The 27,548-nt window shown below is 38.3% G+C and overlaps 1 protein-coding gene across 3 annotated transcripts in view; it reads left to right on the top strand.

The window, feature by feature from the left end:
• UBE2E2 (ubiquitin conjugating enzyme E2 E2) overlaps positions 1–27,548 on the top strand; it is a 215,752-nt gene that overhangs the window by 158,141 nt on the left and 30,063 nt on the right. For all 3 annotated transcript variants that reach the window (XR_006166201.1, XM_042801781.1, XM_042801780.1), the window contains exon 4: positions 18,838–18,970. Coding sequence is in view for 2 of the 3 variants with exons in the window: in XM_042801781.1 (XP_042657715.1) it covers positions 18,838–18,970 (133 nt within the window). In the remaining variant the exon portion in view is untranslated. The remainder of the gene's footprint in view (positions 1–18,837; positions 18,971–27,548) is intronic.

Here is a 27,548-nt window from a genome sequence, read left to right as displayed (position 1 = left end):
CTTTCTTATAAGCCTCCTCTAAGTATTGAAGGCTGCAATAAGATCTCCCCTAAGCCTTCTCTTCTCCAGGCTGAACAACCCCAACTCTCTCAGCTTTTCTTCATAAGAGAGGTGTTCCATCTCTCTGATCATTTTTGTGTCCATCCTCTCAACCTTCTCTAACAGGTCCATGTCCTTCTTGTGCTGAGGACCCCAGAGCTGGACGCAGTCCTCCAGATGAGGTTTCATGAGAGCAGAGCAGAGGGTCAGAACCACCTCCCTCAATGTGCTGGCCACACTTCTTTTTATGCAGTCCAGGAGACAGTTGGCCTTCTGGACAGTGAGCACACAAGCCGGCTCATGTCCGATTTTGCATCCACCAAGATCCCCAAGTTCTTCTCTGCAGGGCTGTTCTCGATTCATTCATAACCCAGTTTGTATTACTGTTGGAGATTGCCACAATCTAGGTGCAGGGCCTTGTACTTGGCCATGTTGAACTTCATGAGGTTCACATGGGCCTACTCCTTGAGCCTGTCCAGGTCCCTCTGGATGGCATCCCTTCCCTCAAGCATATCAACTACTCTACTCAGCTTGGTGGCAACTGCAGTCTTGCTGAGGGTGTGCGCAATTCCACTGTGTTACTGATGAAGATATTGTGTAGTACTGATCGCAGTACAGACTCTTCAGGGATAGGTACTGCCCAATTTAAGTGAGAAGAACAGAGCATGTAAAAGCCTTTTTAAAGGATGAAGAATTTAAACTTCCCTCAATTGAGACTTTTCAGTTACTTAAAACTGTGTAGTATAGCTACAAGCAAAACTCACCTTTATCAACACCCAGTGGTTTTCTGTGAGAGTATGTTCCAGCTTCTGGATACATCCAGTCAACTGGACTTCATCCTTTCAGGTTATCTTTTCACTGGAGCAGATTAAATTTGTGCAGAACTCCTTCAGCTGTCCCTTTGAAAGACAGCCTTGGTGACATTTTGGTGTTGTCAACCTGTCTAGTCTGCAAGCAGCTGTGTAACCTACAAAAAACACATGCAATTCTTTGTTGATTGAACATCCTGGCCATACTTTCATGCAGAAGTAAACACAGTTCCTAAACAGTCAAGTATTTTCTACTATTCAAAAGAAGTTCTTTCCTTAATTTATGTGAAGTTACGTTTAATTTATATTTTCTGTTGCCATCTGTTCTGAAGCAAAGATGTTGATTTTAAGTATGTGGGTGTTTTACATTACTTTCTTGTTCTGGTTGCATTCATGTGGTTATAGAAGAAAAGTGTGATCCCTGTGATAATGGATGTATTATTCTAAGCTCTATTATTAAGCGAATTTATTCTGTGCATCAATTTTCATATCTCTTAATACAGGGACAAAAAAAGTCACAGAGCAGCAGAATCCTCATATGAAAGGTGTTATATTATTCATTAAGGGAAAATTGCCAATTAAAGCATATTACAAATGGCTCCACTATAAATAGTGTTTATTCTATCCATTGACAGAGATTTTGCTCACCCAGCTTAGAGTAAAAAGATTCATTACAATCAGTGAATCTGACTGAATACGGGTTGAAGTATTCTACTCATTAGAGGTAACACAGTCTGTTTTCTCATTTTCCTCTCCCTGCAGGGTATATTGTAATGAGGCTGAACCTATTTCTATAGTTAAAAGAGTCATTTATGACACACAGCCACTAGCACACCAAGGTGTTGTGTTGAGGAGGTTAGGTCCCTTCACCTCAAGCTCTAGAACCCATTTCCTACTGTCATATGGTGCAGCAGATGCAGATGTTCAACACAGGACATCCTAGGTTTGAACTTCTGCTGAACAGGTGAAAACCTGATTGTAACAATCCCCTGAGCTGGTAACAAGCCTTATATTCTGCTATGGGCACCGATCTCATGCTCTATACCCACAAAAAGCAACAACACCCCCAGAAAATTCAACATGAAACTCTTAGGACTTGGTCTGAAATATTCCATGCTTGGATAATTGAATTTATTCATTGCCCAACACAACTAAATAGACCTTGCTTATAAGTGCCTCCTGGTAATGTACTGGCTGAAAAATAACACTATAAAAGAAATGTATTTCAATTCATGAAATGTGAGTTTTCACTTTGCTGTCAAAACCAGCAAGCTGCAGCTGGGAAGTGTGAGTCCTGAAGAGCTTGTGTCTTTAAGTAGCTTTGTGTGAATTAAACATTGTTGTTCATGTCCATATGTATTTTTGGTACTAGGTCCTAAGATTTTGTAAGACCTGAAGGTTATTAATGACTCCTCTTTATAGTACTGTGAATATTTTCACTGGCATCACCCAATAGAAAGTATTTGCAGCAACATGTTAAGTTTTAAATATTGTAGAGCAACAACTGCAAGCTGTGCTACGTTTGACTGCAGAGAAGTAGCTTTATAAAATTATTCCCTAACACCCAGAGTCCAGGTCTTCTCCTCAGCAGTGGTGGGAAGCCCACAGCAAAGGTCTGGGCATTGTTCCAAACCTTTCTCTTTTTTCTTCCATGTGTCTGTATAAGTAATGTTATTGAATGAATGAATGAAGAACGTCTTAGGCGTGGGTTGTCAAAGGGTTTGAAAATCTATTTGGCAAGGAAATGGCTTCCCACCCCCACTCCCCAGTCAGGAGTTTCTGGTTCTGGGTCAGTCTCTGATGAGGAGCTCTGGTGTGAAATATTTTAACAAAGCAAAGTCTTTTGTTTAAAATGCTAAAAAAAAAAAATAATTTAGATTTCTATTTGAATATGCATTTTTTGTACGTTTATTTTTGGGTGTCTGTGGTGGCTAGCATAACAGAAACCCCTCTGGAAAAAATAATATCAATGGGCATGTAAATACATTTTCTGAAATTTGGAAGTAATTATAAACCACAGAGCAAGAATATTATGGTTAGTTTCACTGCAACTGCCTGAGCATGGAATAAGAGGTACATGGCCACTTCTGCTCATGATTTGATTAGGGGGGTAATAACCTAAAGTGTCAGCTGAAGCCCCAAAGCACTTCAATCTTATTTGATTCATTAGTAGTGTATTATACTGAGAAATGTATTTTGGTATTTAAATGTACACTAGGTAGCTATAACAAGTATGCCAATGCCATATGTAATGATGGAAAACGAGATTAAAAAGGCATGAAAAAATTATCTGTTTTTTTTTTGAGAAGAGATACGTCAATACAAAACTTTTACTTAACATTGTTGGGAAATCCTAATTTGCCTAAATTGATAAATTAAAATTGTATCTGTGGCAGTGCCATCTAACTTGCACTGTATCTCTCCTGTCACTTTTTGGAAATATAAGAATTTGGAAATATATTTACTCAGACATAAAATTATCTATACAATAAGATGTATGGGCTACTGAGTGTTACAGTTTTTTAAATAAATTCTCCAAAGCTTGCAAAGTGAGAAAAAGTTGCTTTTTGCAGGCTTTCTTCAATTTCTGAAGTAAAATATATTTATTTGTTTTATGAAATTAAAGAGGAATAAAATAAGGCAATACAAGAGTAGTAGCTGTTCATGTTGCTAATACTCCTTCATTTGAAAAAAAATAAAATTATTTTAAAACCACTTTTATGTCGCACTGTTTATGCTGGTTTGTTTACCACAAAATCCTCTGGACAATGGCAGACAGATTTTGAAAGACACAGTCTGTAATTTCTGTTTGTAAATATTATGATTCTGTGTTTAAACACAATATTTACAGTCACATCCAAGAAGGCAGCTGGCCACTTACATTTGTGAACACCTCTTCTTCACACAATCATGTTTTTGAGGAAGATAAGTTTACTTTACCTGTCAGTTTGCCAGGAACTCTGTTTCCTGATTTTCAACAAAAAGGTTATTTCTTTGGTTTGGATTTTTTAGGAGGGAGTGGCTGTGGAGCAGGGGTGGGTTTCAGAAAGAGTATGTGATTTTTAGATATTTTTTCTATTTTTGTAGTTTCTACTGTGATAGTTCAGCAATCTGGAGCACTGGATTTGCATACTGTTAGAAGTTTTGCTTTTTTTTTTTTTTAAAAAAAAAAAAAAAAAAAGCAACCTGCGTTAAATAACACAAAGTTAACCTTGAAGCCAGACTGATTTTCTTTCTTTCACTTTACTAATTGATTTTCTCATGTCTAGTGCTACTCAGTTTCACCTCTGCAGAGAAAATATTAATGTAAAAGTGTTAGAAGTTTTTAAAATTGTAGTAAGATTTGAGTCCTGAACCCAACAGTAATCCCTATTAGTAATAAAATAACTTGAAACTAGGTATAAAAATGCAAAGGAAATAGAAATATTCTTTGAATAGAGAATATTAGCTTATGAATGAATGCATACCAAAAATGTAATAAATCTAGTTTTGTCAAAGTAGTTAATAGACTTCCCAAATTACTGTGGTCTCTTATTTCACCACAGAATTGATATTTCAGTGCTGAATGACAGTGACTTGTATTTAAATTATTCTGCACAATCTCAAACCCTTGCAGAAGTGATAGGAATGGAAGTCAACCAACAAGTTTGATTCATATTTTTTCGTGATTCTAAAATATTGCTGTAACAGAAAAACCTTGATCAAAGTTTGGTGGTTGTGGGGACCAGACCACCATCCTGCTGCTTTTTGATTTTGAAGGTTTGGGGTGGTGTTTTTTTGATCATTTAAGGACACGGTTTTAGCATATGTTTCCTAACATGATAAACTGGAAACAATGTAAAGTAGGTCAACATAAATTTGAATGTACAATTGCACACGCAAGACATTTTTTATCAAGACTCACTAAAAATAGGAGATTTTAAAATGGCAAGCACAACTGCATGTGCCTTTTATTTGCTTACAAGTGTCTTGTAAGTGGTGGTTTTTGTGCATTTCAATGTATTGAATTCAGTGAGAGTTTTATCACTGGCATCACTGAACACTGTATCAACTCCTGAGTGTACTAGATTGAGCTTTTGCTTCCCAGGAAAGTGGACTGTCAGTCACAGCTTCTCTGTGTTGGTGTTGAATACACCTAGTTTGGTAAAGAAACATGTAAATCACTTTGTTATCTTTAGCAAAAGCTAAGTAATGTATCCCATAAGGGAAGCAGTGCTCATGCATTAAACACTGCTGTGCTGATGCCTTCATTGTGTACATTGTGTCTTGAGGTAACTGAAGATCTGTTGTGGACCCTGTGGTATCTCGATTACACAAGAGCGTCTTGTGACACAAGTTAAAACCTACAGGAAGTTTCTGTGTTCTAACATTTTCCCTGTCATATTTGCCACGTTTCATAGGGATGTTTGTTGGCATGGATGACTGCCATTGGGTGGGTAAGGGGGGTGCTCTCCAGAGTGCAGCTCCAGTCCTCCATATGCCATACATTTAGCTTTAAATACAGCATTTATGTATTTCGAGGGAACTGCACTAACTTGATAGCGTTGCCTGGGGGAGAAAGAAATGCTTTCATGCAAAGATTGTCACAGGCCATGGAATGATAGCTGAAAGTAGCTGGCCTTATTAAGCAAAGTTCCTGGGGGTGTTTACATGTCTATGTAGCTGTAGAATAGCCATTCTTCAGTCCCGGGGCTTTTTTTCTCTTTTTCTCTCAGTTCTCTGTTTCAAGTTAAAATATATTGCTATATGTGAGCTTCTGTATAGAAAAAGATTAAGAGCAAGGACTAAATCCCATTTGTGTCACTCACGTGGTTAGCTCAGTTGCTTTCAGTGTGTCTACTTGAACAAGTAAATTAAAAACAGATTTAATTCCAAATCCTTTTACTAACTGGCAGGGAAGAGTACTCATTGACCATAATAATATCTTAGCTGAGTACTAGATGTCATCTATAAATGAGACACATTTTTTAGTCATTAAGTCACATTAAGCAGTACTAAGTTTTGCCTTCAGCATAAGCAATTGCATCTGTCTCTTCAGTATGCAGAGAACATGAAAGGAAAATTGTGTTTTACCCTATTATCTAAGAAATTGCGAAGCTATGAAAAACAGTTTACCATTAATAAACAAAATTTTCTTCAAAAGGCTGTGCGTACAGTTGTGAAGAAACAGCTGCTCTCCCTTCAAGAATATACAATTGGCAAGTACTTTAATTTTAAAAAAGATTATTTTGAAGGCATCAAAACCAGTAAAAGTGCAGAAACTGTGACAAGAATACATATGCATTCTGTTGTGATTCAATATGATCTGACAGAGAAACACTTTTTCCTCTTAATACATAAAGTGGCATATTTAAATCTTTTTCAGGCAGCTAGATTTCTGCTAAATTATAACAAGCCATACAGGTGAACCATTGCTGATTTTGATCATATCCAAGTTATTTAAACCGCAATATGACTTGAAATATCTCCACCATGACTTCCCTCTGTGTTAGGAAAAAAGCAAAATATTTTTCTGTTAAAACTATTACACCCAATGCTCTGTTTGTGAAGAGTACCCAACTGAGTGTTACAGTGATTAGTACAGATACATACCTAATTAACCTGCAGATAACTAGTAAAGACAGGCAGCTGCCTGGCACGTGTTCCCACAGAATTCTCAAGACCTCAACTAATAGCTAACACATGCAGCCAGAGTATTTCCTCCTCCATCTAGTCAGAGCTGCCAGCGAGGCTGCAATCAGCAATGATATTCTTATGACTTGGGACATTTGTCCACTAAGAAGTGGATTTGTTAAAAAAACTATTCATTAGATGGAGACCACCAAAGAGCCTCCAAGTACAAAAAGTTTGGACAGAAGCCATCTAGGCTAGCGCTGAACCAGAGACCACAAGATGAACATTTCTGTAGCTCATAGCCTTTTGCTCCTGCTGTTTGCTTTGAATAGACAAGACTTAAACAAGCATGATAAGAATAATAAAGATAAGCAGCAACGCATGATAAAGAAAAGTAATATAACTCTAGTGTTCATAGGTTAAGCTACATGTTATTTTTGCATTGCAAATTTCAGTGTGACTAGTGTACTGTTCTGTGGTTCTTCTTGTGGTGGTAGCTCTGACTCAAAGACTAGTTATTTGTCACTTAATGCACACAACCAGTCATACTGCGACTGAATAAACAAAGATGAAAGAAGGTAGTGCCGGCAGCTGAACCAAGGAGATGAGCTGGAACTGAAAATGGGAAAGAAAATAACACAAATGTATTTTTTGTCATGCAAAAAATATCTGTGTGAGTAAAGATTCCAAGTTGTTGTTGCCAAGAAAATTAAAATGGCAATTTCAACTATTGTTGGTATAATATCTTGATGTAGGCAATATACACTGTAGTTATTAAAAAAGCAAGTCTTACATATGTGAAGTTTCTTATATGACAAAGTCATTAATTATGACCTACAGATTAGAATGCTGGTTCTCCCTTATTAATTAGAAAAGTTGATTCTTTGTTAGACAAGGTATCATTTCTAGAGTAGATCATATGTGTGGCCTACAGCAGTGGAAGTGTCAGTTGAAACCTTGAGAGAGATTTTATGGAGCTCTGAGTTCCCCAACTCCAGCTCTAAGGTGAAGACTGCTTTCATGAGCAGGTACCTGCTCACCAGCTGTTTGCCTTCCCATGCTGAGAATGCAGGCTGAGGACTCCTCCTTCCAGCCATACACTTTAATTATGACTTTTCTTGAACCAATTTTGCCATCATCCTTCCCAGGATTACTTTCCATCTTTCCATCCTAATGCATTTGAATAAAGCAAGGGATGAAACTAAGCCATTTATAGGAAAGGCTTTTCTAATCAGAAGTCCTGTTCCTGGGAGGTCTGTGTACTGGGAAGAATGTAGCCTCAGTTCACCCAGATAAGCTCACTTTTACTGAAAAGCACATTGGAATGAACCCATTCTTAATACTGAAGTCTGTGTCATAACCAGTTTCTGGGATTGTTTTAGTCAGTTCACTTGGTAACACCAGGTCTGACTTTGAGAGGATTTCCAGCAAACTTAACAGAGAAAGCTTGGTCCTATTTAAGTCCCTTCCTAACCTCATCCCCAAAGACTCTCCTAAAAGATCATAGAGAAAATTATCCTGATAGAAAAATTAGAAATTTCTGTATATTTTACTTTTATTCACGCTGTCATGGACCAAAATAAGTCCTCCACCCCAGGGAAGGGGTACATTAAAAAGTCTTAACAATATTCTAATGAAGTAGAAAAAGCTACATTACTGGGTCCCAGTCTCACGGAAACACTCCCCACGAATCTGCCAAATCCCTGTTTATTTTGACTAGTCAGTCAAGTGGTGTAAATTGCTCATTCCCCACAGACACTGCAAAGAAAACTGTCTATAAATAGCGGTTAGTCAGAATGTGGCCTGCAGTGGGGACAATCAGTCTAATCAAAAGCTGAGACATTTTAAGGTTTCTTTCACCTTGGACCTATGGCTGGTCTCCATATTTGAAGTAAGAGAATAATTTCAAATGAAGAACAAATGTTGTGAAAACATGTCCCTTTGTCAGTGACTTCCAAGTGTGTTTTCTTCTGTTTATCAGAGATCTCAAGAAATAAAGACAGCCTCTTAACTAAATTGACGAAATAAAAGGAATCTGCTTTTGAAGTATATGGATTTCAGAATCAAATTTCCTTTTTCTGTGCCTGTTGGCTTTATAGGTTTATTTACTCAGGAGGAAATGACTTATTTTATAATGTGTTTAACATCATGTTAGTTAATCTGTGCCATAATATAGAGTTGTTTCCTTGTGTAAGCAAGAATTTCACGTGTAAGCATGTGTAAATCTCTCACTGAAATGAGGGGAGTCTGTATTCAAGCCTGTTCCATTGTTTACAGTATAGACAGAAGAGCAGACTTACTGGTTACACAGCTGTATTGTGTGTTTGAGATATCTCTGGAAATACTTCTTTAAATTTTCTTCTCATTGCTTTCCCTCATTAATATTTTGGGACAGTTTTACAAGCACCTCATGTGCAGAAAGTAAAGTCTCAAATATGTCACAAAAGGAAATCTCAGAATTGGGCCCCTTCAGAAAAAAGCTACAAAATTATTCTTGCTGTATAAGGTTTAAAAACTTCCAGGCTTCTATTTAGACAACTGCCTGTAGATGGGATTATTAAATGCAACGGTCTTGAGCAAATCAAACATCTTTATAGGCAGCTGGATAAATCATTTCCAAGTAGGTGAAAGATACAGTGACTAGTGGTTATACAGAAAACCATCCTTCTGAGGAACAGAGAATATGCAGTCACTGAAAACTACTACTGCCTTGTTTATAGTATCCATACTAATATGCAAACATGTGTGTACATATATGAGAAATAATCCTGTATAAATTCTTGTCGATTATTGAAATGGCTGACTACACTAATATTTTTTAAAGTAAGATACTCTAGAGATCTTTTTTAGATAAGACTTAAAAAAATTTCTTACATGAAAACATCAGTCCATCATCAGAAAATGAAGGAGACATTACTTGAAGTTCAGCTGATGCATTCATTGCTAATACATTGCACATTTTTAAATTATTTTTTTAATTTTTCATTTTTTAATTTAATTCTAATGAAATGGAATCATTTTTTTTGTAAGTGATCAAATCAATACATCAGATGAATTTCAAATTCAATGCTTTCCGTATATGGCACCTGTTCATGACAAGTCTTTCTAGTCTGAGATGGTCTGCTTTAGCCCTGTGTCCTGTGTTGCCTCTAAGGTTTCCACAGAAACTAAAAAGTCAATGCTGTTTTAAAGAATGTTTTCTTCCCTACTACACCTCTTAAATGTTCCAGCTGCTATGGGTTTCTGTGCAAACTGTCTGCATTAAGTCACCTCATCCTTTTAAATTAGATTTAGAATTTAAAAATACAGTGCCTGATAGTGCTACCCCACTCTTGTGTGTCATGTTTTCTGTTTAACCTAGAAAAGCTGGAATGGTAAATTACAGTTGTGGGTAAAGGGAGATGTGAAATTAAAAAGTACTTATGTTTTGAAAAATAAATTACAATCCTGGGAAAGAAAAAAACTCAAGGAAAAGCAGATTAGAAGTAACATGGAAATAATATCACTTGTCAAATTGCAAGGTTGAAGATCATATTAGAAGGTCACAGGACAGTTGATTTTTTTTTTTTTTTTGGTAGTGTTTTTCATTCCTAGCTATTTGTGTTTTCTTCTTTTGCTAAAATATGGCTACAAACCGTACTCGACTTAATTTATCAGAGAGGCAAATTGAGCTGCTAAATATTTTATCTTATTTAAACTATACAGTCCATTTCTGGTGGTATAAAAGATCTGGAACTACAGTTAGTGGTATTACTTTAAAAGAAGAAGAAACAAAAGATGTGGCAAAAGGGAATTGAGCCCATAGATGTGTAATAGGAGGCAAATGATTGTTTCCGGCACTGAACAAGGAAAGCCTTCTGTGAAGGGCTTTGTGTAATTCTGTTCAGCTGAACAAAGTGTAGAATACTTAACAAAATTGCCATTTTTAAAATCTCATTGTGAATACTCAGCATGCTGTGATCATACACTGTGTAATGGTGTTTGCAATGAATAAATTGCTGTAGATACTATAATATAAATAACTGTTTTGTGCATTAAGAAGCAGTTCTCTTCATGGTGGTTTCTATCTCAGTAATGCTCTGAAGACAGGACTTTAGAGAATAAAAACATCAAAGTACTCTTTGAATAATACCAGTCTGCTAAAGTACTAGGGTACTTTTAATAATTTTTAGTAGCATTATTTAGAAGTGAATAATAAAATCAACTAAGTTATCTTTGCTTTGGTCTTTTTGTTATTTTTACTGTGATCAAAGCTTACTAATTTTAAACACAACAGTTTCACAACAGTTTCAGCCAATAATTTTTAATGGCTCCAGTGACAGGAGGTCAGAGAAGGTTAATCACAAGAAAAAATGGATTTGCTTCAAACAGACTTTCAGCACACTGACATGGTACGCTGTGGGTTTGCTTCAAGAAAGTGGCAGGAAGCCCCAAAGTTAAACTGCATATTGCTTTGGATGATAAATGGACCACTAGAAACACCTTGCTAAAAAATTCTGTACCATACCAAAATCAGTCATTTTCAATAAACATAAGAAGCAATATCTTGTGTTATCCTGTAATATGTTGCTGCTCCTTTGGCAGCTCATTGGGATCAGTTTTCCTAGATACTCTTCCAATCACATTTACCACAAACATATTGGTTCCAAAGTGTACATGAAAATGGTAACTGGCTTCAATAAAAAGCACTCGATAAAAGCAGGATATAACCACTTTGAAGGAATTGTAGCATGAGTTAGAAAAATGTGTTAATATTGTCCTTCTCTTACTGCTTGCCTAAAAGTACTTTTTTTTTAAAGTGTCTTATGGAAAGATGGTCTTACTCAGAAAACTGGAAGAACTGGAAGAAAGTCTGATCCAAATTTTTCAGCTGAATTCTGTCACTGTAATGAAAACTAAATGGTGTGATTTTTCTGAAGTTTCTCTTTCTACCAAAGCCTTTCTGAATGACAAGTGGCTCAGTCACTTCACCCTTGGTTTCCATTATGAATAATTAAGTCTAATGAAAGATACCTACCCAAAAATCGTGCTTACTTCAGCGAATTATGTTGATATTCCAACATATGTAAGACATAATTTCCCAGTACTATTTCAGGGTGACCAAAAATACTGGATCTATCATGGACCCAAGTCTGAGCATTAGATCATGGAAAGCCAAGCATAACGTAAATGATATGAAATAAGGGGTGGATACTGTCCTAATTCAGGCTGGACTAGAGCTCCCGTCGTTTTAGTGGCTGGAGGAGCTGCAGCCCCCTGAGACCCCAGGGGCTCCCCAGGGCCCAGTGCCCTCACCTGTGTGCGGGGGCGGGGGGAGCACAGCTGGAGGGCTGGGCCCCGATTGGCCGATAGTCCATGTCACGTGACACTGTGCTCACTATATAAAGGCAGGAGTGGGCTGGGAGGGGCTCTCACTTCTGGGAGTGTGGCTGTGGGGCCTTGGTGTTGGGGATTGCTGGCCGGGAGCAGGTGGGTGTTGAGCAGCTGTATGATACATTACCTGCTGATACTGCTGTCAGGGTATTGTTCTGTTACTGTTATTAAACTGTTTTTATCTCAACCTGCAAGTCTCCCTTTGCCCTTCCGATTCCCTCCCCTTTCCCATGTTGGGGGGAGGGTGGGTGAGCGGCTACGGGGCGTTTAGCTGCCATCCAGGCTCAAATGACGACAACTATGTCTAGTGTCTAATTAAAGTAAAAAACTCTTTAAAAACTCTTTAAAATGTATATATAGTTATTTTTCTTAGAGTAATTTAGATTTCTTTGGCCTTAAATTTAATGCTGAAAAATTTCTAACTTTAGTCTAGATAATAATGAGTAAGAACCATGAGCATCTTCCAGTATTTTGATATGGTACTTTTTGCACCACCTATATGACAGAATTGAGATGAGGATAAATTAAAAAAAAAAAAAAAGGGGTGGGGGGAAGAGAATATTTTAGGAGTTTTCAGAAGATTTTTAGGGAAAAAAAAAGAAATTAAAAAAAGTTTGTGCATTCAGAAGGTACAAATTTGAGGAGGGTTTATTTCTTGATGAGAGTTTAAGTCATTGATATTATGGCCAAACTAAGCACTTATTTCTAAATCTGAAGGGGTTTATTTCTTTAATTGTTCTTTGATTTTACTTCTTGGAGACTAGCCTGCTAATTATATTCATAACAGAGGTGTTATTAACCATACAACTGTGCTCATTGCCACAGGCAGTCTCAGTGCTTGCTGCTATCTCTTTGTTTTTGTTTTGGAGATACGTATTCCTCTGGCTGCTGTGGCAACTATTACATACATTTATAAAAGTACCTATTGATATCACTGTAGCATCTGGGTAGGCAGCTGTGACTCCCTTTCCCTTCCCCATGCCATCGGTGCTGCAGCACCCACTCTGCTTGCTCTTCATTTTCTGTGTCTCAGAAGGGCAACATGGAAGGAAAGAAACCAAATGAGTAACCACTGTACTGTAATAAAATCCCCCTGCACCGTTTTCCAACCCCTCCTCCTTTCTGAGAAAGATGAAGAAAAGCAGCATGTGGTGATGGCTGTTGATGAGAGAGAAAGAAAGGGGATGTTAGGGGAAGGGGGATCTGCACATACCTGAAGGGAGGAAGGATCCACCATGGAAAGAAAAAGGAGCAATGAATTACCACCATACAGAGAGGGGGTGGGAAAGAAACCACCCTCAAGCAGAAAATAGAGGGGAAAAAAAAAAAAAAAAAAAAGATTCTGCAAAGAATTACTGTCGGTTAACAAGAGAAGAGAAAGGGTGAAGGCTCAAAGTGACGGATCAGGTGAGCTTCCAGAATGGAGAGGAGAGAGAACTGGGAGAACAGAAATTCAGCAGATGCCCAGTGCTGCTGGCGCTGTCTGTATCCATTCCAGAGCCACAGCCATGCACCAGTGGGAAAGCAGGGCTGAGAACTATAGTTACTCGAGGGACTGTGATGCTAATGCTCCTCAATGGCACTAATTTTGTTGAACAGGGCTGGGCTGGGTGCGCAGGTGGGACTGAGTCACCTAGTAATGTTAACATCAGCCTAGCTCCTGCTGGCTGACTTCTTCACAGACTGAGATTATCCAGCAACCACTTTGCCAGCACAGCCCCACTGCTGTTCTCATGGCTGTCCCCCAGCACAGGGACAGCCTTGATCTGTGGTACAGGCCAAAACAACTCTTTCGCTTAGGAGTAGTTTCAGTATTGGCACCTTGTTCCAAACAGAGAACAGAGGTATGTACTGAGTTTATTTTAATGAGGCTTCATATGAGCTTCTCAAGAGATGTATCTCACTGAAAACTCAATCTGCAGTCTTCTGTTTTGTCACATCCATCCTAGTCCCTCACCAACCATGTTCTTAAATTATTTTGCCAATTTCCAATACTTTTGTATCCACTTTGCCATCTGGGTGACTGGCTTCCCAGAAGCATTCATAGAGGGCAGCTAGAGGCAGTATCTGCGCCAGCATAACTGTTAAATATGCAAGAAGCAGGACTGCAAAAAGAAGTGTTGTATATCTTATAAATGGAGATAAATCTGTGGTGAGCTTCTCTCCTTAGAGGGAAATCTCTTAAATAATAAAGTCAAGGATCTGTGTAATAAAAGGAAAGGAATAGGAAGAAACTTGAGTGTATCCCTCTTCTTTCTGCTGTCATGTTACCAAAGATAGTTGAGAGGGGCTGCATCCCCCATGGGCTGCACCTAGTGTGGGAGTACCCCAGTTCTGATGTGTGTTTCTGTGTGCTAAGGCAATTCAGATCAGATGATGCAGTAATCAGAATGACTTGCCATAGACAGCACCATGGAAAGTGAGTTCATGGACAAAGTTAGTATAATATCCTTGTCCTGCTTTATTCTGACCTGCTATAAAGGATAAGGATAAAAATGAACTTAAACTCACCCAGTCCAGAAGAATCTTTCAATTTCTTTCTGAATCCTGTGGAGTGGGAAGGCCTCCTAGCCATCTCACTTTCCTGTTTTATTTGGCCTGATCACTTCCCCCCACACACCATTAGCATGTCAGAACTAGAAGGCAATTTAATTTGCAATTCCTTTTTTTACTTCTTTGTTTTGTGCTATGGGCTTTTCTTTCCCTTGTGTTAAAGAGTACAGTTACGCTTTAAATGTGGATACCAGCAAGACTCAGAGACCAAGAATGGAAAGAAAGACATTGAACTAGTCTGCATTTACTACAGTGTAAGGTTATTCTGCCTCCAGTTATAGGCGCTGGAGAAGCAGGGGATCCCTTATCAAAAAACATAAATTAGGTTAGAAAATAATAATATTATTTTGACTAATTTATTCCATATGACTACTTGATAAACATGGGATGCTGTTGTTTCTTTGAATTTCTGTATTTTTACTTTTTTGGATTATTCTCTGGAAATTATTTGTATACAAATCATGACTCTGATAAAAATTATCTGTACTTTCATAACTCCTACACAAAGGTTTTCATCTAGTATGTCTCATAGTTGCTGTTGTTTTCATACAACTCTCCTAATACATCATTTTAAATTTAATATTTCAGGATATTCTAAATGCTGTGAACGCTTGGTGTTTATAATGGATTGCACTGGACAGGCAGTTTTTAGCAACTACTTTCAAGTGTCTGCCTGCCTAGAACATGTTGAGGGAATAGAAAATACTCAGTGCGTTAAGCTTATTTAAAACAAAATGAATTATAGTAGCATTTAAAGTATTTTGCTGCTAACTGTAACTGATGTTCATACATTTCACCTGCAAGTATGTATGTAGAAAGCAGTGGGCAGAACTAAAATATGTAAGGAGAGGCAGAGGAGAGTGAAATACAAAGGAGACTGTGTTATATGTTTTGACTTCTTTGTCCTGAATTTCATACACCCATATTGATGTAATTCTGGAAGAGGAAGAAGGCTGACTCCACGTCCCCCCACCCTAGCTCTTCCAGTGAGCAAAACCTTCCCAGTGGTAAACCAGGCAGTATTCTGTGCAGTGCCTCATAAGCTAAAGGGGAACAATGACATCAGAGTGCTAGATCTTGACAAGTCATTGATAACTTCAGGTCTCCAGGGCCTTTATGCTCAGCTGCACCTCCTCTCTCCTGTGCTACAAATTGCACCTGGGAGATAACACTGGCAACGTGGGGAGCGCCAGCTCCAGAGTCAAACCATGTGCTTCTTGCTGGGCTCCTTGATTGCCTCATTCTGCAGAGTTGCTAGGGTTTCGGCATCAGGGCTCAAGTGGGGAGGCTGAGCTGCTGGTCTGACAGCAAAGCCTGTCCTTCTCCTAACCACCTTATCGTTACAGCTCAGCCACTTCCATCTGGATCTGCCACAGCCACTGTGATTTCTCCCCTGAAGCGGACTGATTTAGCAGTGGGTTAGTAGAAGGCAGCGTGCGTAGGCACTGGCCCTGGGTCAGCTGAGTTCAAGATAGATTTAGCCTGCCCTTTTCTGAGCCAGTGCACATCTGAATCTGTCCTTCCAAAGACAACAACTTCAGGCACGGAGATGTTCGGTTTGCTTTCTTTGAGATCTGTGGTTTTGTTGCCAGTACATTAATAGGGCTGGAATATAAATCATACTGAATGTAAAACACTTGGGCTTCAGTGTGCCGGGCAGATATCCATGTAGAGAGAAGAGCAATTAAATCCTCTTGCATTATAAACCTTATAGAATAAGGCTCTGGCCGAGGTCTTGCACATATGGGAATTTTCTCTGGTGAAGCCTGATGAGTCGTCATTCTGGTTGCCAATAATGTGGATAAATAAAAGGCTTAACAATTAGTAAAGAAGAAAACCAAACATAATACACCTATCAAACTTTTTATATTATTAATGTGCAAGTGAAAAAACGTTATGCTTCTGCACGCTGTTGCCCTTAATACCAGCTGTTGCCTGCGCACGTGGATCTGCTCAACAGCCTTGCTGCCAGCAAGCACTCCAACAGGCAATGTCAATAACAGCAGTCTTCCCACACTCCATACAATTCAAGCCATTCTTCAAATTAATAATAATACTTAATAGAGCTTCATCTCTCATTTGCAAAGAAAACCTTCAATTAATGTTAATCAGCATCCTCAGAATGTGATCATCTTGTAGCTGGATGTGCTGAAACAGTTCAACTGGCAGATGGAGCATTTTCCAACTATTCTAATTAATGACTGCTCATTTCGATTGTTAATGCAATTAAATAAATAGGCAAAACAAATAAAAATAATATAAGTTATGAAAATGCCACTATCAGAGTTCTGATCAAAAAAATGAGCCTTGCTTAAACCCAAAAAGGGCCCAAACATCCCCTCTTGGCTAAATAAGGTCTAAAAAAGACAGTGCTTGCTTTTGTTACTTGCTGTTTCCAACCATTTCTCTGAGATCAACATTTATATCACTTCCATTTTAACCTGCTGGCATCAACTGAGTCATTGCTTCTCCAAGTTTTAGAACATTTTTCTGCAGAAAATGGGAAAGGATTTCCTTCACATAATATGAGCTTTTTTTTATGTAAGGTTTAGACTGCCCCACTTCTTGCCTTTTCTATTTGAAATAATTGTCTGGTTATTTTTTTTAAGGGTTTTCCTTTCTGTGAACCTTGTATACCATAGCACTGCTGTAGGGCCACATTCGTTTGGGCTTATAAAGAGTTCAATTAGCCCCTTAATGCCTAGTTCAGTCACAATTAAACCTTCCCTGTTGACTCGGGATTGGTCTTTCTAAAGGCAGTGGAGATGTTTTTAATTATTCATTCTCTGGTTTGTTTCTTACAGCAGTCTCAGCTGTGCTTTATTATTCAAAGGTTAATGCAAACTGAGAACTGGGTAAATTAAATTTGTTTTGGCAGCTAGCAACCTGATGTATTATAGACACTGTGAAATATGGATGGCAACACTGCTGCTATTGTGACACTTAAAAAGCCAGATTTTATCTTTAAAACAATTGCTAGTTTTGTTACTGGCTGATAGAAAATGAATGTTCCATAATGTTACAGTCTCTACAACCCATTTTTGTTAAGAAAGCATGTAGTTTAGAAAGCCAAGAAGCATTAACAGCTATTATAGAAAATTGATGTAGGTACCATGACTAATGAAGTACACTGTGCAGTACTAAGTCACACAGTTGTATGCAGGGAATCATGCAGTCAGAAGTTTTAATGAAGGGAGCCCAAGGAATTTCAGGTGAAAGAGGGTTTTATTAACTTTCAGTGAACAAAATGAATAGTTGAGCAGTGAACATGACATGATGTATAATAATTGTATGCCTTGAGTACATTGTGAGGCATGGAGCATAGCCAAGAGCTTTCATCTGTTCTACACACAGGGTTATTTCAAAAACTCCTGCATGCTGTGGAAATCTTTATTGCAAACATAACAAGAATTGTTTCACAAGAAATACCTTAAGACAACACCACATCACTTACTTGAAATATCTACCAGCACTGCCTTCCTCTGAAAAATATTAATCAGATATCTAGAAGTCACCATCCCAGTTGGTCCTAATTAAAATTCAGGTCCTGTATCAGTGACTGATATCAGCGGGCTGTGAACAGAAAAGAAGTCTTCATATTCCTTAAGAGGCTACCCTGAGTGAAATATGTATTTCTATGGATAAGCATTATGTTGTATGAGAGGAGGAGGTGTTGGCTTTTGGAAGAGTCATGTCCAAGAACTTTTACTAGGTTTTAATTTGATTTTGTCAAGAATTGACTGTGTTGGTGACAGATTTTTCTTGATTCGCATACCAGATTATGTTTTGTACATCTTAAATATTGTTTCAGTACTGTGTTTTTAAATAAGGACTTTGAATTAACATAATCCAACAGTTTAATCCACTTCCTGTTTATTGTATTTTTAAGATAGGGTAATGATTGCAGAGTAAAGCAGCCTTCCATACTAGTGACTGGAGTCCTTAGGTTAGTAACTTAGAAAGTAGAGTTGCAAAGTCATTTGTACCCTCCTCACTCTTCAGTACAGTGTGTGCTGTATAATAATGTGTGTAAATACACTGCTACTGACTGATGAGGTACGTGGATGAGGAGGTAGGTGAAAATAGGATGGCTTGTGAGGCAAGACAGTGACAAGACATCTCAGCAAAGACTCTGTATCTTTGCATTGTAAATACTTCACATCTGCCCACTAAAATATTTGAGATAAGACAGTTGGGAATTTTTCTGTGCCTAATTGAATAATTTATAATGTGATTTTAATACTTCTTCTTGGCTGAATATATCAGTTCACTGACACATCTTAGGACAACAGTTACATGTTTTATCCAAGACTAATTTAACGAATGTGATACACAATTTTAACTTGCAGTGTTACTGCAAAACCAGCGATACTACCAGTAGAGTATAACTGATGCAGTACATTCTTGATTGTATGTGGTTATTATGTTATATTTTTGTTTTCTATTTTAGTGCTGGACCCAAAGGAGACAACATTTATGAATGGAGGTCAACTATACTGGGGCCTCCAGGGTCTGTATATGAAGGTGGAGTTTTCTTCCTTGACATTACTTTTTCACCGGACTATCCTTTTAAACCACCTAAGGTTAGTAGGAGCATATTCAAAGTCTGATAGGAGTCCTCTCCTTGTGATATTTTTTAATGTGTATGTTGGAATGTCATTGTAGGGTGAAACATAAAACTTTCAAGACAACAATGAATATTTAAACTGAGTATTTTGATGGAAAGAATTTAAATAACTGCCTAAACTTTGCCTGCATGTTGCTGGTATAGCTAGGTGGATATGGATTTATTTAGAAAATGGTTGCATAATTTCCAGGAGTTATTTGTTTGATTCGGATTTGTTTCTAATATGAAAGCATTTATATTGGAGTTGCACCCTTTATAAGCAGCTGAAGATACTTAATCTTTCCTGTGGACCCATAGCATTCACCAGGGGTCTGTGGCAGACTGACAAAAATACACACCTTTTTCAGTGCCCCATATAAATTACTTTTGCAGGTGCAAAATACACTATTGTTCATTAAGTTATAAGTAGTTGCTTTACATCAGTTTTCTGGAAGAATGTGGAAATACTGCAGCAAAGGCAAGAACCTGGACTGAAAGACAAATTTACAGAATACCTTACAAATTTATGTTTTAATGTTGTCAATAATGACACTAAGCACAAATGTGGAACTTTGCCGATAACATGATGGTTGTCGGTCATTATCATGATCAAGTAGGCTTGGAATATCAACAAGGAAAAATCTAGCGACTATGAAGACAGGTAAAACAGAAGTATGATGAAGTCAGGTAGTGTAGAATGTCATCGATAACGAGTCATAATAATTTGCTGAGGGAGGGTGTCAAAATTATGCTTGATTGGATGATCACAGAATTATTACAAACCACCTGCCTAATGCATCTATAAAATAGGCAAATACACCCCTAAAATGCATTCTGTAGTGTTGCCTGTAGAGATAAGGGATTACATAATGTCACATGCAAGACACTTACAAGACCTTATCTGTAAGACTGAGTACAATTCTTAACATGTGTTCACTAACAAGACCAGAAACTGGGAATTTACCCCCTGGGGGCTGTTAGGAGAATCAAATAAATTGATGGGCCTGTCTTTTATGAAACAAAATGAAAATAAGTTAATTGTTCACCTTGCCAGTGTGGAGAGTGACTGTCCAGAACACCTCCCTGGGAGGAGCTATGGGAGCAAAAATATTTACCTTCTTTTTGACACATTTGTGAGAGGGTTGCTATACCACATTGGTCTGTAGTAGAAGGGCATTATGTTAAAAGAGAGAGTAGCTGATTCCTATTTGATTATCAGGAGTATACTACTGCAAGATAAGTGTTTATAAACAGAATTTTAATGCCACAGTAGTAGTGATTATAGTAGTTAACACTGATATTATCAGGAGAAGTTTTAAAAAAGAATGAGAGATGTGAATTCAAAGTACTTGCCATTCTGTAAACTGGACTTTCCCAGCCAGTGATCTCAAGGTGGGTCAGTACGGCAGTATTAGAGATGGTCTAACTTTGCTTCCTACTTTATTGTTCCAGCTCAGGGAAGCTTTGAGGTCACTGATAAGTCTTACAGGGGTTGTACACCTCGCTGACTGAACATTTTCTGATTTAGGTAACTGTGATTACACGGTGAAGAATTAATTTGAAACTTTGTAACTTCTTCAGTTAGTTGCAGCTCTAGGCAACCTGAGCTCAGGGGATGCTCTGTTCCTCCTGCCTCCCTCCCAGCCCAGGCCAGTCCAGACTTCTTACTCTGCTGCTACACAAAGTCTGTCTTAACAGATCCCTTTTGTTTGCTTCTTTGCTGGGCTTAGTCTGTTTGTAGTAGCTGTCATGCAAGGGTTATATTCAGTCCCCCAGCAAATAAAAATTACCTTATTTAGTGGAAGTTCTCTCTTCAAATCTAATATGTAAAGAACTAGATCTGAAAGAAGGGATATCTCTTGTCATTCTCTCTGTTGAATCCATTGAGTCGGGAGATAATACATGCAATAGATACCCTTTTAAAGGTGAAGGTCCAGTTTGCTGTTTCACCAGAAGGTAAAGACTTTTTCAATCCACACTCAGTTGTATTTGGCGATTGTACTATTTTGAGACGTGAGTAAGCAGCTCTGCATTGCTTATTAATGAAATATCAAGCAAAGAGGTGGTTCTTGTCCTGCTTTTTAATAGATTTTTTTGTCTGCCTTTATCTTGATGCCAGTTGTCATTGTAAGAAATGTGTGCATATAGATCATATGAAAATGTTCTGCTCAATAAAGGATGAGAGAGCTGATGATGCCATATTGTATTACTGAAAAAACAGTAATTATGATGAGGGAAATTGTTATCTGTAAGAAGGTAATGAGTACCTGTGCACAGTCAGATATAACTGACTATGTCGCTAGCATATTTTATACATATGGATTCTTACTCTGTTTACTTCAGCCACTGTTGAAAATTACCTTTATTTTCAGTCCTGCTGTAAGATCTCCCAAACTCTTGCTATTTCATTGCACCTATTTTCCAGACCCTATGAAACTGATCCATGGGTAAAATAGTTTGGGAAGATAACTGCTTGTCATAAGGTAGCTGCTGCCAGTCAGTATTGTTGGGAAATGGTGGTTAAATATGCTTATTTCTAGCAAAAGAAAGGTAGTGGAATGTAACATATGGCCTCACAGTATGGTGCTGTCTGTGTCACTGGGTGTTGACATCTCTTCTACTTCACCGCAAGGTTTATGATATTTGGTGCTGTTCTCAAAATTATGGGCCCTAGGGTTATGGGAATAGGTCATCATAGATTATTTTTTTTTAGTCCCACTCCTTATGGCTCTATCATCTTAAAAAAATTAAAGATAGAGTACTGTGGAATGTACTGAGAAAGACATAAAACGTATTGCTGAGTGTTGGCAAGATTACCTCCCTCTAAGTACATAGCAGAAAGGGTCTAATTCACATTTCTCACTATGATTGAATTCATACATTACTCCTGAGATTTCTGTGGGCCATTTTCATCCCTCTTTTACTATGAAGTAGGGAAACATTTAAATGAGTACTGTCAAAATTGATCTTTCAAAAATGTGACCACAAAAGACCTGGGAAGAAACAGAAACAGTATTTCCCAGATGCAATTATTTGACCCAGACTGAGGTTCCAAAGGCAAATGCCCATGTCACGTAACATAGTTACTGCTAAAGAGCCTAATCCAAAGTGTATTAAAATCTGCAGAAAGATTTCCACAATCACTTTTCCTTATCAGTTCTCAGATGTTGTACATTCTGTTATTGTGTGTGTGTATGTTGCACATGGGTGTTAGGAGAGGTAAAATAATTTTTAAAATAAGAAAATTGTATTGAAAGTGGACTCTGGACAAATGTATTTTATTTTTATTATTACAATTAAAATACATTTGTGGTGTAGCTGTTGTTTGGTTTGTATTATACGAAGCTCTCATTATTTTCTAAAGGATACAGATTCCTTCTATAAACACTGTTGATGCCTAGATAGTTGGGCACCCTGCTGCTTATTGGAAAACGTTAATTAAAATAAAATTAAATGTCTGAGAGCACATTTGCACATAAAGAAAAGATGTTTGACTTATGTTTTGGTGGTTTTTTAACAAATGTGTAAAGTAATTTTCATTTGTTCTTCTAGACAGTTAACCTGCTTCCTCGCCTTGTCTTTGTCACGTAAAAGAAACAGAATCATTCATTCAGGTTTTGTTTAAAAAAGTACCTATCAAAAACTTTCATTTTTATGTATTTCTTCAGTTTTTACACCTTTGTAGCCTTCAACATCACATCTTCTTTTATGCTTTTAAAGTTTTATCTCTGTTCTTCACATCCTCTAATTGTACTGTGTGGTCCAGTTCACATTCCTAGTTTTGTATAGCCAAGCATCACTGTCATCAGGTTTCCTTTCTGTCTGTGCCAACCAGTCTTTCCCCTACAGGTCCAGCATTTTCTTTTTTGTCTGTCCTTACCTGTCAGTGTCTCTCTGAAGTTAAGCCACAAACATAATATCAAATTAAGTTATTCTTCACCAAAATAGAATATACCATGTGGTAAGTCAGAGTATAATTTGCTTTCACGATATTAATTTTTTTCCCCTTTGAAGTCAGTCTATTTCAGTCTTTCAACTTTGTCTCATGCCTTGAAACTGGACTCCACATTTTCCGATCCAGAGGTCACTGACCCCTTCAGCTCTGCTTTCCTTTTAAATCAATGGCATTTAGCTTCACTCACAACTGCAGCATACTCATGCAGAGGAGGGAGTTGTTCTTCCCCAGAAAAGTTTATCTGTGTGTGACTGATGCAGCCTGAATAGGAGTGATGGAGGGCCATCCCTGCCTAACTCTGATTTATCTCTACAACTAGAGAACATGATTTTTAGAACAGCTCATCTGAGAACTGACAAATTAGCTTTGGCTTTCTGGGAGGCTCTAATCAATTAAAAATATTTCCTCACATCCATTGTGAGGAAGCTTCTGTAGAATTGTGGAAATTAGCTGAGCACCCAGTTGGCTGAGTCAGCAAGAAAGCGGGCAGCCTGCAGAATCACCGTTCTCTTTTCAGCTGCATCCTAAGTATCATGGTGGTTTTATGAGATGCCAGGCAGGAGGAAGGTATGGAACAGACAAAGCGAGGCGTAGATGTGGACATAATCTCACCTTCTTCTAAAGGCCACATACTAATGAGGCTTCAGTCTTGGTCACAAGGTGAGGTTTCACTTCAGTCCTAAAATACAGCATCTCCCTTGTAGTGCAGTGGGCTGATGAATAGAGAAAGCTGTGCCCTGTTCAGAGCAGCCACTTAAAGAAATGAATAAAAATATTTAGATGGCCTGCCAAGGAAATAATGTTACATTTCTCTGGTGCCTTAATGACCCCTCAACCTTTTTAGAAATACCTTTGAGATTTCTTTCTCCTGCTAACTATCTTCCTTTCATCCTTAATGAATTCAGACAGTTCGCCCCTTGGCTTTAACAAGGGAAAGCTCTCTCTTGCTCTGTCTCTTTCTTTGGGGTATTGAATGGGATAGATAGCTACACGTAGATAGGTGTTTCTTGTGTGGGGGTGTGTGTGTATCTGTGCATGTATGTGTGTGTATATGAATAGGAGGTATCACATCTTTCAGTCAGCCTAATCTGAGAGAAAGAATTTCAGCCCAGTTTCTGTCCTTGGTCCACATAAGAAATCAGTGAATTCCCCATGTATGCAAACTCTTTTGATCTGAGATCCTTTAAAGTTTAGCTATCATGACAAATTAACACTGCATCTTTATATACACTATAGTTATTGAAGGAAGGGCAGTAATTTTATTATCTTGTATGCTGTCCCTCCAGAGCAGGAAGCCTTGACAAATCAGGAAGCCTTGACAAATCAGGAAGCCTTGACAAATCAGGAAGCCTTGACAAATCAGGAAGCCATACTAGGGTCTTTCATACAGGTGTTTGTAAAAAAATTAATGCTCTTCAAGAGAGCTCTCCCCCCCAGGACTTGTCACTGCAGTGGTGTCTGAATTTTCATCAAGAATAATCTTTATTAATAAACTCTTCTCTCATATTTGACTGCATTCAGTCTATTACAGTGTCAATTCAATTTAGCTGTAGCTGATACAATATGGATATATCTGTCATTATCCTAGTACTCCGCTAGCTTTATTTTTGAGTTTGAGTGATTTATAAAATCTCTTAATCCCAACTCTACAATTAATCTTGCTAGGGACTTTAATTTCAGATGACTGAAAAATGGTTCACAGGACTTGAAAGCTGCAATATGCTAAATCACCTCTAAATCAAAATTAAAATAACAGAAAACTCCATTTCCTCCTTGTAAATCTCATGTCTATCGACTGACTGAAAAATTGTCAGCATTTGAAAGCTTAGCTGCTTAAAATCAACTGCTCTACCGCAAGGAGGGACTTTTTTCCTTTGTAAATATAATGTACAGTGTCTGTAGAAGCTGGTCTTAAGGGCAATATTAAGCATCTCTTCAATTTTTCTATATGTAATTGTCATATAACACTAATCTCTATGCACTAAATATGATTATGTGAATCCTTCTCATGTGGTACAAACTTTCTAGCTATTTCATAAATTCAGCCTCATGTGTGAGGGGCGGTTCTTTTTATTCTTGGCTTCAACTTTACTTTTTCATACTTATTTTGTATGTGATGGGCTGTTAAGGACACTTTTATCTGCAGTGTAATAGAAAAACAGTTCTTACAAGAGTAGGTGAGAAAAAATAAGCATTCCTTGCTATTTCTAACCTAAATTGTTAAAATGAACGGTACAAGGCAGACCCACACTTTAACTTGCAGTTATCACTATTAACACAATTTACAGTTGAAGCTCTCAAACATGGAATAACCTTAAGTGCAGCCTATTTCATCATCGCCATTTATCATCCCTGCAACCCTGGTGTAGGCAGAGCTTCAATCTACCTTCTCTTGCCTCCCCCGCCCCCCAATACTGCCATCATATGACCAGCCTTCAAATGCAATGGTTTCCTGTCACTGTTATCCCTTATGTTCATTTGTCTCATCATACTTCTCTCATAACCTCTGTCACATCACATTAGCTCTCAGTGCCATGCTGTGCTGATCACAGCTTTTCTCAGCTGCCTCCTGCCCTCCCCATCCTCCTTCTCCTGGTTGCCTGGTGGTCCCTTGCCTGGTGCGTTCCCACACCGCTGCCTCCCCTGGCACCTTTGCAGTGCCTCCACGCTCCCTTGTTCCTCGCCCAGCCTTGATATTTGCATCTTCTTGCTGAGCGCAGCTCATGGATCCTTCATCCATGACAATAAATGCAGTTGGCAGGCTTTCCCAAGCAAGCAAAGACTTTGGGTGGCTGCTGGCAGAGATCAGATATACGGGAGTCTTGGAGAGGGAGAAATGGACAACCTACCACCAGCAGACCATCATCAGAGCTAGCGGTACCAGCCTGAGTCCTGCTCTCCTTGGAGCGGCTCTTCCCAGTCAGGCGAACTGCAGCATGCGGTTCCCACACTTGCACCACCTGCACTGAGACTCCATTTGTTCCATAGGTCCCATATCCTCAGGTAACGCTGAACCTATAGGGCAGCGTGCAGCAATACAAGGCTCGGGATGGGTCAAACCCAGGCAGCTCCTCAAGAAACTTTAATGTCTCTCAAACTGACAGAATCACAGAGATGTGGAGGGCAGAGATGCAAGCTGATGTATGTCAAGCTGAAGAAAGGATCAATAACTAAACTACATTTTATTGTGAATAAATGCAAAAGTCAATTTTGATAGCAACAATACCATGTAAACCTCCAAGATTTCCTTTTAATTTAGTTATCTGATAATTCTTGTAGTAATTGCCGTTTCTTCTAATTAATAGCCACCTTTTTCACTGTTTTTCAAATACTAATTTATACCAGTAGCTTGTATTGATTTATTTAGTTTTGATGAAAATGTCCGTATCCAACTAAAATCTTCCTGTTTTTCTTCTCCAAAACTCAGGTAGTCCATAATTTCTTTCTATCTCCTATAAGTACCCAGTACACAAAGCTCCTCAAAAGGGCTTGTAGAAGCATCTTACAGGGAATATCTTCTGCCTCACAGCTGTGGTTTGCATACTGCCAGTCAAATATAGTTTCAAAAGAGGATGTGTGATGTCTATTGGATGTTTCAGAAACTACATAATTCTGCCATATCACACGTTTTACTATAGCATAAAATCCACACATGATCTAAAAATACACCATATATCAATGTTCTTTCTTGTCGTCTATTACACACATAGAGGTATATACAGAGATGTGAGAGAGAGAATTTTATGCACATTATTACTATAGAGTAAGAGCAGGTGAAATGATCAGGACAGAAAACTATGGTTTTGAGGTCAATCTGCCTAGAACTTCTCATGTAGGGAACACTTAAATACCCAAAAGCTATTAAAATTGGGCAAGAAAAGAAAAAGCCCGGGTTTCTTGGAAGCGAATTGAGGACTTGAAGTGCCTGGCGCTGCCTGCCCGCACGGCCCGCCGGCTGGCAGCCCTGTGCCCACAGCCCCCTGCCTGCCTCTGCCTCCGTTCCCCGCGCGCCCACGGGCTCCCTGCTCACAGAAGCGCAGCAGAATTAGGGAGAACAGTCAGACACCGGTTACTGTCTGTCACGTGGTGATACCGGATTTTGTCATGTAAAATGAAAACGTTGATATCTGCTAGGCTTACTCACATTTAGGTGAGCAGTTGGATTGTGTTAAAGCAAGCGTGAAGGAGTGCTTTGGCAAACTCAGAGGAGCGTGAATGTAGGATGATACAGCCTGCGTTCTTTGAGCTATGAAAAGGAGGATTTATTTTATAACAGTTAAATGTCCAGTAAATCTTAAAAAAATTTACTCTTTATAGAAGGACTTTATTGCTGACTTTCTAGATGGAGTTACTAATTCTAAGAAAGATTATGCTGATTAAATGAAAATCATTTTAGAAAAACTCATACTGACTCTATCAGAAAAAGCTTTTGATGCTTTGCATCTTACAATGTTGTTTCTATTCTGAACATCCCTAAAACCCAAATAGTAATCCATTTTCCACATTCTTTCTTGCTCTTCCTTTATTTTCAGAAAACTTTGTACAGTTTAAGATAATTTTTATTTGCCCTCTCAGGTACATCAAAGATTATTAAGGTCTC

Source organism: Tyto alba, unplaced genomic scaffold, assembly GCF_018691265.1.
Source record: "Tyto alba isolate M040663 unplaced genomic scaffold, T.alba_DEE_v4.0 Super-Scaffold_38, whole genome shotgun sequence".
Classification (NCBI taxonomy): domain Eukaryota; kingdom Metazoa; phylum Chordata; class Aves; order Strigiformes; family Tytonidae; genus Tyto; species Tyto alba.
The sequence above is the reverse complement of the archived record's forward strand: the minus strand, read 5'-3'. Positions and strand labels throughout refer to the sequence as shown.